The 15,860-nt window shown below is 35.2% G+C and overlaps 1 protein-coding gene across 4 annotated transcripts; it reads left to right on the top strand.

The window, feature by feature from the left end:
- The first annotated feature begins 10,755 nt into the window (after positions 1–10,755).
- On the top strand, positions 10,756–15,327 carry LOC113714681 (phosphoglycerate mutase-like protein 1). 4 transcript variants are annotated; one of them, XM_027238672.2, is made up of 10 exons: positions 10,756–11,022; positions 11,589–11,650; positions 11,814–11,921; positions 12,258–12,337; positions 12,708–12,870; positions 13,476–13,550; positions 13,661–13,749; positions 14,001–14,120; positions 14,843–14,887; positions 14,968–15,327. In XM_027238672.2, exons 2-10 carry the CDS (start codon positions 11,591–11,593, stop codon positions 15,077–15,079), a joined length of 852 nt encoding a protein of 283 aa, XP_027094473.1. In that variant the 5' UTR covers positions 10,756–11,022; positions 11,589–11,590; the 3' UTR covers positions 15,080–15,327. The 4 variants fall into 4 exon arrangements, with proteins under 4 accessions (XP_027094473.1, XP_027094472.1, XP_071924508.1 ...); XM_027238671.2 differs by having other exon boundaries at positions 10,757–11,022; positions 11,583–11,650; XM_072068407.1 differs by lacking the exon at positions 10,756–11,022 and adding an exon at positions 11,064–11,144 and having other exon boundaries at positions 11,583–11,650.
- The last annotated feature ends 533 nt before the right edge of the window (positions 15,328–15,860 follow it).

The following is a 15,860-nucleotide window of genomic DNA, read 5'->3' on the forward strand; positions in this document are numbered from 1 at the left end:
TTGATATGAAAGCTGCACCGACAAGATCTTCTAATGCAGAATCAGATTTTTAGGTCAGCATTCACAGTATCTTGGAAATTGAAAACCCTAACCAGCACTCCTCTTCCATCGTATATCCGTAGAGGACAAAGCTTGAATGTGTAATTGAAAAAAAAAAAAGAGTTTTAATATGTAATTTTCCGTCCGTCCATCCATCCATGTTGCTCGAAAAAAAAAGATGTACTTTTCCATGCAAAACGGGGCATCTTTGAGCAATGAAATGAAGAACGCTATTTTGAAGTCAAATTACAGTGGGGACCTTATCAGAAGAACACTAACTCCATATCAAGTCGAGATTTCGAGTCGATTAAAGTGTGCAATTTGATCCTAACAAATAGATTGAAATATCAACTAAGCAGCCCCACTTGTTTCTTCTGAAGACTACAAAAACTTGGCTACGTTCGATGTATATGCCATCTGCCATCAAAAGCTCTGATAGCTCATAAGCAGTTCTTCCTGCCCACCACAATGTACCTTATTTTACTTGAGTAACATACCTTATTTTGGCACGACTGATTTAGTTCGACATATAAATGTCAATATTTGTTGCCAAGCCAAAGCAAAATGCTTAATTCTTTCCCTTTTTTTTCGTTTGAAATTTTCAAGATTGAATCTGATTTTAGTTTAGTTCTTAAAGTATCTTGTACTAATTCAATATGTTTCTGTTTTAGTCTAGATTTAGTACTCACATAATTTGTCTTACATTCTAATTAAGAGTTCAATGTAAGCCACATAACCAATGTAAAGGGAGTGATACATGTCTACTCACTCCAAAAAGTTTCTTGCAAACACCTATTATATATTTTACCTACTATACATATTAGTCAATTCGAGTTCCCCATAAAAAAAAATAAAAAAAAAAACTCAAAAGGTATGCAAGAAACTTTCTCTGGTGTACAGATATATCATGACCTTAATGCAATAGACATGTAATGGCTTAATTCGTATGACAATGCAATCAACTTGGCACCAAACTGATATGCAAAAAAACGCCATCCAATCGATTTTAAAAGGAGCTATTGATCTGTTTAACAATATTTCGGACCTTCATAGTAGAGTATATTTGACGGTTGAAGATAAAGCAAAGCAATATACAAGAACTACATTGATATATATATAGTCTTTTAGGATATATATATATATATATATATATTACAGTTAGCAAAGAGTATCAGAATAGCACTCTGGAATACTTATCGGAAAACTTTAGAGCTTAAACGTTTTCACGTGTCTAGATTACAAGAAGCAGAGCTGCACTTGATCCAGAAATTTTTAAGCAGTGATAAATTGACTGAAGAAGAGAAGGAAGGAGAAAAGTGCTGTAGCTGAAATAAGTACATATTTCTCGAATTTGAAGCTCAGAACTAACAAAGGGCCTTTTTCTTTTCTTTTCTTTTCTTTTTATCATTTTTTTCCGAAACAAAACAATAGTTAATTAACATGAGAAACTTATGAAGTCATTGCCTACGTCAAGATACTATTAGTTTCTTGACCAATAATCTGTATATATACAGACAGGGTCTAATACATTATATCCACCACCAATAAGTTAAGCCCTTCATTTGTGAATAGGAAAGTGCCCAGTGATGATGGACAACGTTAATTTTCTTTGTCAAGGAAATCAACATCCAAGATTTTCTTTTTCTTTTTTGGTTAAAAAATTTTGGGAACCTGGGAGTCGTGTTATTAATTAGATAATCCACTAGCTATAAAATTAAGATCCTCGCATTAGAATAATGCAAACTCGCAAAGGCAATATGATCAATATTTCACGTTATACAGTTCGTTGGAATTCCGTAGACACTTGTAAACTGGAACTAAACGAGTAATTAGTTACCTCCAATTAAGACATTAATGGTGGTCTATTATTTTAGTACTGGATCTTAAGGGTGTCATAACCTTCAGTTACAACATTAGATTAGCTAGTCAAATGCAACCTTTTTTAAAGGCATACTGCAATGCAACTTTATTAGTTCTTGGATCAACTATATATAGCTTCTTCTTTTTTTTTTCTTCTTTATTTTTGGAGTTATATAGGTTTTATTTTTCTTTTTTCTTCAGAAGTTGTCAATGAGAAACTCTTGTTCAGGTGACTCGGGCTGTTTGTAATATCATTTGTAATCAAATGGAAAATATAAGGTAGACTGAATTTACATGCAGTTCCACAGCTTATAAATGCATGTTAGTTCCAAGAATGAAGTATGATAATGTGAAAAAAAAAATATTGATGGTGTATCATGTATAATAATAATAATAATAAATAAAGCAAAGAAAACTCGTGTGACTGTTAACTACATGATCAGATGAACACCAAATAAAGAGGGAGAAATTAATAGACCAATTATACTTAAGTATTCTACAAATCGAATATTGCACCCCGGATAGAGTCCTTGTCATGATGACACCTGGAGAATAGTTACAATATGTTGCCCAATTACTATGGAGAATAATATCAGAAAAAAATATCTGTTAGTTCACAACCAAAAATGAATCTATTAGTTCAAGTTGCAATCTTTCTACGCGGTGAGAGATTTGCCTTTTTATTTCCCTAGTATTTTTGCTAAAACAAAAAAAGAAGAAGAAGAAGATATTAATATTGCATAAGTTTAGAATTTGTTAAATCTTTCACACTTGGAACTTTATTTATTTTTTTCCTCCATACTTTGGCATGCTCCGCTAGCAGTTTAGCTGGCAAGTGTTTTCAATCCAGCAATCTTTTTCTGGTGTAGCTTTAGTACAGTGATGAATCTCTAGTCTAAATTATTAGTTTCGTAAGATTTCAAAGGATATGTAATACACGAGGACTTGCAGCAACGACTTGCGAAGCCGCCAGAGACGCAATAAATTGGTCTGTCGATTCCACATGCCCTCCTTACAAAGCCAAATGAGTCAGAAATGAACTAATCAAGTAGCATGTATCTTGGTGGCCACCGGCTCTTCACCGCCAAGCCACCAAATTGCCATTATATGTGGCTGCCCTTCAGTGGCTTTCTTCGATAGAGTTTCTACTCCCATCGACTCCCCTTCCCCCAAGATTAGGATAGATTAGATTATAGGAATATTATCGTTGCGACAAAAAAAAAGTAGCTTGTATCTTGGTAGTTTAAGTTAATATAGTTTCAATCTAGAAAAGATCCAATAGTAAAAATATGTGTAACAAATTATCTTTCTGGCAATTGGTTACTCTTAATAACTTATTTATGAATTTTGGGCTGATCAAGCCGGTGGATAAGGGATGAAAATAATTTTATAAGAATTAATTTATTGCAACACAAGCAAACGTATTGTTTATTTATTTATTTTTTTGTTCTATAAGCACAACTTGTTCATTGCTAAATTGATTGATCGAGAATGATTTTCTTAAAAAAAAAATGTTCTATCAAAATTTCAATGTCTGAAGTAACTAATTGCACAACAATGGATATCAACTAACATTTTCATTAAAAGTTTTCTTTTGCATAGAATATCAATGTTACGTTACACAATCCTTTTTTCTAATATATATATATATATATATATAGATATAACATCCATATTGAAGTATATTACTAATGCAAAAAAATTATATCATCAAGCATGCACAGATATTAAAGGTCTTAAGAATAGATACTATAGATCCGAAAAACAGATAAATTTACACTATAAAGCTCTAAATATATTTTTTAAAAAGCTACAATACTTGCAGTCCCAAAACTATATCTACATGTTTTCAATAGTTAAATCTACTCATTAATTATTTCATGTTCAAATATTATGCAAGATTTGTATAATAGACCTAAGAAATTTTAAATTTGATAAGAAATTTTGAAAAAACTCAGATCTAATAAAGAAATTGAAAAACTACATAAAACTTTCACTAAGAATATCTAAGAGAGAACAAAGAGTGTGTTTGGATAGTATATTATTTGGGATAATTTTTTTAAAAAATATTATAGCACTTTTTTATGTGATGTATGTGAAATAAAAAGGTGGTTGAAAAATGTGTTGATAATGTAAAACAAATAAAATTTGACAAATAATCTCTATCCAAAACAAGAGAAAACTTTTATTAGACAATATTATAAGAGAAGAAACTTCCATTAAAAATCCTAGGAGATAATTTATTATAAACATGAAAAATGAAGAAAGAAATCCATGGAAAAGAAGGAGACCAATCAGGAATTGATCTCCCTTCCATGAACAAAGATGTTTAGTTTACAAAGGGTAAAAAAATTAGAGAGGAGATAGAGAGAAAACAGAGAGAATTTCCCATTACAAAATATTTGTTTCTATAAAAGAATTTCATAATTTATTCTCATAAATCTGCATTAATAACAAAAGTAACAAATATGCAATTTAGATACACTAAATTTGAAAATTTTTAAAAAATATATAAAAAATGAAAAGATAGCACCATAAAATCCCAAAATATCTTCCAATAGGATGAATCACTGTAGTTCGATTTTGTGCATGTCTTGAACTACTAGACATAATGTGAAACAAATTTGGCCCAAGGAGAAAGTTATACCTGATATGATAGATTTGAGAATTTATGGTTCTGATAAAAAAAATTTTAAGGAATCTTAGTTCTAATAAGATAAATAACAAACAATAAGAAAAACTCTCACAAGAAAATTTTAGAAGAGAACGAAACTCCTACTAAAAGAATTTAGGAGAGATTAAACTGTCATCAGAAAATCCTAAGAGAGAGAATATTCCCACTAGAAAAAACCTAAGAGAGACTGTTATTTAAACAAAATAAGAAACAAGAAATTAGATAGAGAGGGAGAACATGGCCGACCTCCTTCCCACAGAGGATGAAGAAAGTTGTCTACAAGAAATATTTAGAGCGGGAAAGAGTTCACATTATACAATATATTTTTGCAACAAATTAAGGGCAATCCAAAATGTGGACTGCTCAATTGAGTATTCCCCCCAAATATTGAATTGTTCAAAAAGATGTTGATATATTGAATGATAAATATTACTTCTGAGATGAATGATAAGCTAACTAAAGAGGTTGATGAACTGGAAATCAAAACAGCTCTTTTTTCTATGAATCCTAATAAATCTCCAGGTCAAGATGGTATGACTCCTTTGTTCTTTCAAAAATTTTGGCATGTGGTTAAATCAGATTTAATTGCTGCCATTAGGCTTTTTTTCCATTCAAGTCATATGCCTAAATCCTGGAATCATACTGTCATTTCTCTCATTCCCAAAACACAAAATCCTACTAATCTGAAGAGCTATAGGCCAATTAGCCTCTGTAATGTAGTTTATAAAGTGATTTCAAAAATATTGGTCAATAGACTCAAGGAAGTGTTAAGCTATTGCATTAGCAAAAATCAAGCAGTTTTTATCCCAGGTAGGCAAATCCTTGACAATGTCATTCTGTCTCATGAATATTTGCATTACATGAAAAATAAAAAACAAGGTCAGAGTGGTTTTATGGCTGTGAAACTTGACATGTCCAAGGCCTACGACAGAGTGGAGTGGAAATTCCTTGATTCCATGATGGCTAAGATGGGCTTCGGTATGGTTTGGAGGCAATGGATTTGGAGCTGCCTTACCTCAGTCACATACTCCTTTAATATTAATGGAGAGCCAAAAGAGTTTGTAATTCCAGAAAGAGGAATTAGACAAGGTGATCCACTATCACCTTATCTTTTCCTTTTATGTTCAGAAGGCTTTTCTAATTTATTGAAGCAGGCTGAAGGAAACAAAAGGATTTCTGGGATGAAGATAAGCAGGAATGGCCCAAGCATAACTCACTTATTCTTTGCAGACGATTCTTTAATATTCTGTAACGCTGAAAGAGAGGAAGCCTGTGAACTTATTCAAATCCTGAGGAGGTATGAGATGGGGTCTGGTCAATCTATCAATCTGGAAAAATCCTCCGTGTTCTTCAGTAGTAATGTGGATTATCAGAGGAGAAGGGAAGTGAGGCAAAGTCTAGGCTCAATTCAGGTTGCTACACAAGGGAGATATCTGGGACTACCTATGGTGATAACAAGATCTAAACAGCAAGTTTTTGGCTACATTAAGGACAGTATTAGCAGGAGAATGGCAAGCTGGAAGAACAAGCTGCTCAGCCAAGGTGGGAAGGAGGTATTATTGAAGGCAGTGTCTATGGCAATGCCAGTCTATACAATGTCCTGCTTTAAGCTGCCAAACAAACTTTGCAAAGAGGTGTCTTCCATGTTTGCTAACTACTGGTGGGGTGAAGCTGAAGGGAAAAATAAGATGGATTGGTGTGCATGGGGGAGATTGACTAAGGAGAAAAAAGTGGGAGGATTGGGATTCAAGGACCTTCAGAATTTTAACAAAGCCTTGCTAGCCAAACAGGTATGGAGACTGGTTTCCAAACCAAACCTATTGGTTAGTAAGGTTTTGAGAGCAAAGTACTGCCATAAGGACTCAATCTTTAGGTGCAAAGTTCCTAAGTGTGCATCGTGGATTTGGCAAAGCCTGATGAATGTTAGAGATTTTGTGCAAAATGGAACTAGGAAAAAGATAGGTAATGGCAAGGCAACCAACATTTGGAGGGACAAATGGATTCCGGGAAATAAGGATGGCAAAGTCACCTCTGTGATGCCTCTGAGCTGCAACATCACAAGAGTAGAGGAGTTGATCTGTGGCTTTCGATGGAGGATACCACTTGTGTTTAGGACCTTTAACCGGAAGGAGGCAGAGGAAATTCTGGAGATTCCTATTAGTATATCAGGAAAGGATGATAGCAATTACTGGATACATAGCGGCAATGGCATCTACACTGTCAACTCAGGTTACAAGGCATTGTGTAAAGGAACTGTTCAACACAAAGGAAGAAGAGAGAATGAGGCGGAAACTAGTATAGCAAGTTCCTATGAAAAGCAATGGAAGTGGATGTGGAGGTTGAACGTTAAGAGCAAGATCAAACATTTCCTTTGGAGAATGGCAAGCTGGAAGAACAAGCTGCTCAGCCAAGGTGGGAAGGAGGTATTATTGAAGGCAGTGTCTATGGCAATGCCAGTCTATACAATGTCCTGCTTTAAGCTGCCAAACAAACTTTGCAAAGAGGTGTCTTCCATGTTTGCTAACTACTGGTGGGGTGAAGCTGAAGGGAAAAATAAGATGGATTGGTGTGCATGGGGGAGATTGACTAAGGAGAAAAAAGTGGGAGGATTGGGATTCAAGGACCTTCAGAATTTTAACAAAGCCTTGCTAGCCAAACAGGTATGGAGACTGGTTTCCAAACCAAACCTATTGGTTAGTAAGGTTTTGAGAGCAAAGTACTGCCATAAGGACTCAATCTTTAGGTGCAAAGTTCCTAAGTGTGCATCGTGGATTTGGCAAAGCCTGATGAATGTTAGAGATTTTGTGCAAAATGGAACTAGGAAAAAGATAGGTAATGGCAAGGCAACCAACATTTGGAGGGACAAATGGATTCCGGGAAATAAGGATGGCAAAGTCACCTCTGTGATGCCTCTGAGCTGCAACATCACAAGAGTAGAGGAGTTGATCTGTGGCTTTCGATGGAGGATACCACTTGTGTTTAGGACCTTTAACCGGAAGGAGGCAGAGGAAATTCTGGAGATTCCTATTAGTATATCAGGAAAGGATGATAGCAATTACTGGATACATAGCGGCAATGGCATCTACACTGTCAACTCAGGTTACAAGGCATTGTGTAAAGGAACTGTTCAACACAAAGGAAGAAGAGAGAATGAGGCGGAAACTAGTATAGCAAGTTCCTATGAAAAGCAATGGAAGTGGATGTGGAGGTTGAACGTTAAGAGCAAGATCAAACATTTCCTTTGGAAGTGCCTACATGGTTTATTACCAGTCAACAGCCTGGTTTTTAAAAGAACACACAAAGGTGATCCAATCTGCGGTGGCTGTGGTGAACAAGAAGAGTCAATCGAACACATGTTTTTCCAATGCAGCAAAGCACAAGAGGTGTGGAAAATGGCTCCATTACAATGGGATGGGTTAAGGGAACAGACAGGGAATTTTCAAGCTTGGTGGACTGCTCTTCTGGAAGCTACATGCCGGACAGAAGGAAAGGAGCATATAGAGCTCACTGTGAACATCCTCTGGCAACTCTGGAAAAGGAGAAATGAATGGCAGTTCAATGCTAAACACAGGCACCCTTGGAAAACAATCCAAAAGGCTCAACAGGAATGGCAAGAACTAAAAGCTGTCCAGAGCAAGCAGGAAATATTCACTGAAGATGCGGTAATAGCAGATGAGGAAGAGGATCTGGAGGAGGCAAGAAGGAATGAAATTCAGATCAGAATATCAACCAAGGTGCAAGACCAAACCAACAGAGTTGGCATGGGGATTTTTGCATCTACTTTCAACAATCAGTGGGTGGCTGCCTGGGCACTTATTGACAGAAAAACAATGAATCAGATGCAGTCTACTGCAGAAGCTGTGAAAATGGCCATTATAAAGGCTAGACACCAGCAATGGAAGGAAATTGTTGTCCACATCCCCTGCCCCCAGCTATTGAAGATGATAAAGGAAAGGATGGCAAAGGACATCAAAATGGCTACTTTGATAGACGATATTAACGACCTCAGGTCTTTATTTCAGAAATGCTCTTTTTGCTTAGATAGGAGCTTAGATTCTAGATGTGAAGTGATTAGTGATTATGCTTTAGGCATATTTCAAGATGAGGAATGGATTAATCCTCAGTGTGTCTAACACTCTTGTATAGAATTCCTTGAGCCTTTGCTCATTTAAGTTTTTTTGCCAATCAATACAAAAATCTATCGTTGCAGAAAAAAAAAAAAAACAAGATAAAGTGAAATTTACAAGTCTAAAATTCTAAATCCTTGGCAATGCTTTCTTCTAAACACCTTCGAAAATTTCAGCCATTTGTTGCGGTTCAATTGGGTTATCGGCCTCAAAATGTGTCATTCAACCCAACTTTTTTGTACTCATGGAAGCGCTTCACTTCGTAGCTTAGCAACAAGAAGCCTCGAGGCCCAAATTATTTGAGCTATTTCGCTTCGGGCTTTAGCTCATGAAGCCAAGCCCAGATTTGGCCTCAGTCTTCAAGAACCTGCACGGATGAAAACTGTGGAAATTGCACCAATGATTCTTCATATATAAATCTTTTTTTTTTTTAGACACAAAATTTTAACAATGATCCATTGTGGTTTATGATCTATTAAAAGTGTAACATGTGAGTCTCGAATCAGACTTCCAACGTGTTTGTTAAAAGCCACACAAGATACATACATACATACATTAATTAACTTTTTATGCGCGGATAGTGTAGTGATTTTTTATACTAATATTTTTGAATGTATGCCATATGTGTATGATTTAAATTTCAAATTTGAATTCATGTTATGTGTCGTGATTTAAAACTGCTAGTGTAAAAAAAAAAATTATACACTGGGCAGTGTATAAAAAAGTTATCCAATATATGAGCAAGATCCTTTTTGGTGTAAACAATTTATGTCATCTAATATTATACCAAAAATACCCTCTAAAGTTTGTTTTCAAATTACTCAAGTTCGCTTTTTTTTCCTCTATCATTATTTTAAGTACAATAACTTCCTAAAAAAAAAAAGAAAGAGTAGCTTTATAGATTTCTTTAAAAAAAAAAACATATATGCTCTAGGATGATATTACAAACAATAACTTATTGTAGAAAAAATAATCAATTATATATTTTTGAAATAAGCACACATGTAGAGTATGCTGAAAGGACTAGTATATATAAAGTTTTTCTCACACTTTGTTCCTCTAATTAATTTGGTATCCTTTGTCTTTTTAAAATTTATGTATTCATTATTTTCTTCTTAATATGCACACACATAGTGTGTGCCTTGGGTTGAACTTTTCCATTTATACTAAAAAAAAATTATACTAAAAAAAAATCATAGTGTGTGCCTTACCCACAAGTGTGTGTGTGTGTGTATTTATATATATAAGATTCATTTTCCGCAAGCCAATTATTTGATACTCACTTACTTTGCCATCAAGATTTTCAATTGCGTTTTGAATATATAGAAACCAAAATGACTCATTTTTGTTTTGCCTTAAAAAAAAGACTCCAAACCTTACAAATCAAAAGGAGAAATGGGAGAGTTTGAGAGTTAGCTGATGTCACTTGTCGAGTTGAGTTTTAAATAAAAAAAAAATACACCATATTATGAATAATATGGAAGAGCCAAAATACATGCTACCATTCTTTATCTCAGGTGAACAACGTAAAGTCTGCTGTAGCACTGGCAATTCCTTTTTTTTTTTTTTTGGGTTTAAGAAAAAGGTAAACAAAGAAAAGATGTTCACGTACCTCAAGCCCTCAAATCAAACATACGTATTGTGAATTAAAAAAGAAAAGTCCTCAATTATGTAGAAATTATACATACCACATATACTAACAGTGTATGTACTATCAGCATCGACTTTTTTCTCAGTTTCGGAAACAAAGGTAGCAAAAATAGAATGATTAATTTTGCTTACACTAACTGTGTATATACTATCAGTAGTATCGGATGAATGATAATTATATAAAATTTTAATTTAAAATTTGACTTTTACATATATATTTTGAATCAAATGATATACTATATGTTACATGTACTATAGGTCTATATGAGATTTACGTAAAAAAAAAAAAAAAAAGAGTGAGAGAGAGAGAGAGAAATGAAAGAAAGAGATGGCTTGCAGAAAGTACAACGAAAGTAGAAGTAGCAGCTTTCTATAACATAACATAGGAGGACAGGACACCCCAATCCGGATCCGTTTGCCGTACGTTGATATTATTATTGGCTACGAACATTTGTTTAGCGTTGGGAGTTGGGGACCCCCTTTTAAGTTTTAACAGTGGCCCCAATACCAATAGTTGTAGCACCTCCAGAAAGCCCGAGTGGTCTCAGTTTCATTTCTTCCAATACTCTGAAACAGAAATTCCCATATTTAGAAATAAATAAACAGCGCCAGCAGTTTCCGAGTCCCCCTCGTCTTTTGGAGCCGTACCATTCATTTCATCCTCTCTGCCCGGTAAGATTTTCTCTGCATTCTTTTTTCTCTTTCTGTTGGATTGGTGATATTCTTGCGTTGCATATTTCAGCCTTATTACCTGAGGAATCTGGGAATAAAGACAAAAGTGAAAAGCAATAATTGTCTGTCCCTCTTTTCTTTCCTTTTCTTTTCTTTCTTTCAATTGCACCCCATATGAATTGTGCTACTAATTTCTTGTGGAATGTTAAAATAGTTATATGAAGAGAGCAGAATATGATATGCCAAGACTTGGGGAATTGAAAAGTGTTGTGAAACTCGAACAAATTGAAGGTTTTTCCTGGTTTATTTGTGTGATGATGCGCAGATTTAGGCGTTGGAATCCTGATTTCTGTTGAAATGCGCAATTTTGTTTGTACTTTTGAGATAATTGTGTGATTGCTTTAGTTTTAGAAACTCGTAAATCATGATTTTACAACTTATGCTGCAGTAGTTTCGTAGCTTCTCTACTTGATTGGGAATTGGCGGCCTTTGTTCTGATTTTCTTAGTTTCCTTTTTGGCCTCTACCTGACGAATGTCGATTAATGAAGTAGTAATGCAGTTGCAGATATGGATTGCTCTGTTGGCCAAGGCTTGTACCCATTACACCGCTGCAAAACTATTCACCTGGTTTGTCCTTTCTTCCTCATGTTAGAGCCATAAGTTCATAATAACGAGCCATGTGACATGGTGTATTTGATCTTTTCGCTTAAATTGGATGTAGAAAGTGGTGTACACCTATGTACTGGTGCATTCCAATTTCACTTATTTATTTTTGCCTTCCAATTTCTAGGTAAGGCATGCTCAAGGATTTCACAATGTTGCTGGTGAAAAGGACCACAGTGCATACTTGTCTCCAGAACTTTTTGATGCCCAACTCACACCTCTGGGTTGGAAGCAGGTAAAATTTCTGAAATGTGATCTGCAAGTATTGCTGGCTTAAGGTCTTAAGGATGGCTTTAGATAAAGAAACATTACTGGGCTTGATGTAATTATTTTTATTCTTCAGATCAATTTTAAAATCAGACAGAAATATTTGCTCAAAATCTGACTTCTGCTTTTTTTTTTTTTGCCTTTTTTAAATGATTAGAGAGAACCATGCCTTAGAATTTGAGAAAGGTTCTTAATAGAAATATTGAAAATGCTTTTAACCATAATAAACTTCTGTACTGTTCATGAGTAAAAGATTTTGCATTATTATTATTAGTGATGAGGACAGGTTCATCCTTTCTAACAGGTAGATAATCTTCGTAAGCATGTTCATTCAACTGGACTGTCCAAGAGGATTGAATTAGTCATCTGCTCCCCTTTGTTAAGGTACTAGTCGTTAAAACCTGAAGCTGTTTATTCTTCGTTCTGGAGCATGAAAGGTGAATTCCTTATAATTTTTCCATTTTTTTGCATTTGTGTGTCTCTGAGTTGCTGCTATTTGAAAATTCATTTGAGAATCCTGCACTGGCACTTGTTGATTAATATATTTGAGTGGATAAAAATGGATGTCTGAGATGTGATAAGTAGAAAAAAGACGTTGAAAAGGGGCAAAAGAATTAATACCTCCTATTTGTATCATGATTTTACTTTCAAAGGTGATATTGGATATTAATACCTCCTATTGGTGGTATCTAGCAGCCTTAGCATTGAACATGAAGACAATAAGTTTCAATAACGGCGGTTAGTTTTTTTGTAGGACTATGCAAACGGCAGTAGGAGTTTTTGGTGCAGGAAGTTACAAAGACGGAATAGATGTTCCTCCACTTATGACTGAAAATGCTGGGAATAGTAGCCGACCAGCAATTTCAAGTCTGAACTGCCCTCCATTCATAGCTGTGGAACTTTGTCGAGAACATTTGGTATGAGACTCCAATAGCATGTAACTTATCTGACCATGGAGTTTGAACTTTGCTATTGATATATTTTTTTTTAGCCATAGATATTGAGTATATATATGTTCTTTTTTGCTTCCTCTAGCTCTAAAATGTGTGCCTTTGTCTTTATGTATAAACCTTATGCATAATTGCAGGTTTTATATGTTTGTGTTCTTAATCAAAACTAATTTGCTTGTTTGCTTTCCCTTTTGCTATGCCCTATTGAATGTGGTATTTAATGATATTTTCAGCAAGTAACTTGATGGTTTACACTAATTTTGAAACAAAATTGCTCCGACATTCCAGTGGACTTTTAATTCTCTGCTTTCTGATGGATTGGAACTTTTACAAAAGCTGTTATTTCTTTAACTTTTACTTGAATGACGTGGATTTCTTAGATGCATCATCCACCTCTCTCTCTCTCTCTCTCTCTCACCCCTATACTTGGACAAGTGGCTATATAAATTAGGACTTCAATTAAATGCATTGCATGATTTTGTGGAGATTTCTACCTCCAACAGTATTTCGCCTGTATCTGGTGATGTTTGAATATAGGATGTTTCTTGATATTTTTCATTTTCACAATGCAGGGAGTTCATTGGTGTGATAAAAGGAGAAGCGTAAGCGAGTATACGACTCTTTTTCCTGCAATTGATTTTTCACTGGCAAGTAGTTTTTTGCAAGTTGTTAAACAATGCCCAGAAAATGAATTAACTGCTTCTTTTATCTCTTTTGTAGCCACTGCTAATAGATTATGTTTTACTTTTACTTTCAGATTGAAAGTGATGCTGATGTATTGTGGAAGGCTGATGTCCGAGAACCAAATGACAAAGTTGCAGCTAGGGGGATGGAATTCTTGAAATGGTGACTTCTTGATTCTTTGGAACAGCTATGGTAGCTCCTTAAATGATTTAATTCCTAAAATTAAATTTTGGAAGATTTGTATCAATTCTAACAGGATGATAATGCGTGAAGGCTTGAACTGTGTATTTTATGAAAAAGGGAGAGAACTTAATAAGGGCGGTTTGGCAAAAAAAAGGTTGTCAGCCAGATTGTGAAAGATCGACTTCTTGGTCCTCCTTCTATTCTTAACTTTGTTTTGTGAAATTGTCCAGGTTGTGGACACGGAAGGAAAAGGAGATCGCAATTGTTACCCACAGTGGCTTCTTGGTTCATACACTAAGTGCATATGGAAATGACTGTCATCCATCCGTTAAGAGTGAAATATGCACACCGTAAGTTACACTTTATGTCTGCAGACTACTTTAATGGACAATTTTTTCAATCGTTAGAAGTAATTGGCCACAAATTTCATCTCAATTTTTGTTAAAGCTCATCTAGAAGCCCATGATTGTATTCGCAAGATGAGATAGACAATTTTGATGGGGAGAAATTGTTTAACATGACAAATAATGCTTTTTTGTCTGTTAGTACAGCGAGTAAGAAGCCATCAGAATAAATCTAATCCTGTGGGCTAAAAGTCTCAAGTAGGTTGTAATTTTATTACAAACTGGTCTGAGTTTGCTGGCTTCTCCCTAAATTGGTGGATGATATGGAAATGCAATTGTTAGTTACTGCAAACCCCATTAGTTTTTTTGGCAGATAGGTAAACTTTGAACTAACTCAGTAGTTGCTATTGAGCATCAACATGATATTAGGTCCACTGTGCTTGTACTTTTGGCATTACTGAAGGAGAATTGCTTCCCCTTTAAACGTGGTCCATGAGATATTGCCTTGAACTTTTAATTTTGCATTTTGCAATGGATTTGTTCCCTGATGGTGTCAACAATGACACATGCTGTTTGTAGAGCGCAATCCATGCAAAAAAAAAAAAAAAAAAATCAGTTTAAAGAGATGTACTTGCTGATGTCAATTCCAGAAATATTCTTTCACCATCCGTTGGCATTGTTTTGTTCCACCAGTGCGTTGATGTTTCCATTTCCATTTGTTTATGCAGATTTAGCAATTGTGAACTTCGCTCCATGGTTATTGTTGACAGAAGGTATGTTGCCTCCAAATCATGAAGGGATCCTATACCTCTCGTTTTTCATCTTTCTCATTCATGAATTTTTGGACCTGCAGCATGATTGGGTCAGATTCTTCAACAACTAATTATCCAGGCAAAATTCCAAGCGGAACTGATGTTCCAAGTGATGATGCTAGTGAGGAGCATCCTGCCGGGTCAGCCAAGTAGGATTTGATTCTTTGGAGTACTAGACAAATTACTATTAATGCTTAGGTCTATCAGGCTCGTCAGAAATCTCAGGTTTTAGAAAATATCATACTTGGCAAGGACCTCCTGCTCCACGGATTCATTTTCTTACTATCATTTTGCTTTGATGACTCAAAAGAGTCAAAAGATTGTTAGAGCCCATTTTGTTGTGGCCAAATCTTTGGCTTGTTGGGTTGAAGATTTATGAATACCCTAAAATCATTACCTGATCCTTACCCCAAAAGAAATAACCATCTCTCTAGCAAGCAATCTCTACATTATGGAAAAGGGTCATTCTTGACTTCGGCTACTCGTTACTTTAGCTCCAGGCATGCTGGCTCTTGATGTTTCTTATTCTTCTTCACACCTCCATTCCTTAGAGAGAAGATCGGTGCAGCTTTTAACCCTTGCTGCATGTTGCTTTCAGATTTTTACAGGGAACATGATGGCGTTAGGTCAATTATTTATTACAAACCCACTACTTGGTCAAAGTGATTATTTGTGCCTATTCAAGCGGCTATTTTATCTTGCACTAAATTGTAAAGAAGACGACTGGAGAAATGTGAACAAGTTTACTCTACACCATATTCCTCCTGCCTTTTCAACTTGCTTAGAGAATACATTTATCGGAAGTGTGTAATGTAGGAATTACCGACAGCCAATAGCAAGCAAGCTCATAACTTAGTAAGCGCAGGTATATAAATGAATCCAGAATCATGAAACAAAAAACATCTAAAAACTGCGTGTAGATCACACAGATTAT

This window comes from Coffea arabica, chromosome 10c (assembly GCF_036785885.1).
Source record: "Coffea arabica cultivar ET-39 chromosome 10c, Coffea Arabica ET-39 HiFi, whole genome shotgun sequence".
NCBI lineage: Eukaryota > Viridiplantae > Streptophyta > Magnoliopsida > Gentianales > Rubiaceae > Coffea > Coffea arabica.

Bases quoted from the DNA above. Each gene is read 5' to 3' on its own strand.
- LOC113714681 (XM_027238670.2), top strand. From the start codon at position 11,241: ATGAAGAGAGCAGAATATGATATGCCAAGACTTGGGGAATTGAAAAGT. The intron at 13,551-13,660 runs GCAAGTAGTTTT...TTTTACTTTCAG, and splicing joins CTGCAATTGATTTTTCACTG to ATTGAAAGTGATGCTGATGT. The intron at 13,750-14,000 runs GTGACTTCTTGA...GAAATTGTCCAG, and splicing joins GGGATGGAATTCTTGAAATG to GTTGTGGACACGGAAGGAAA.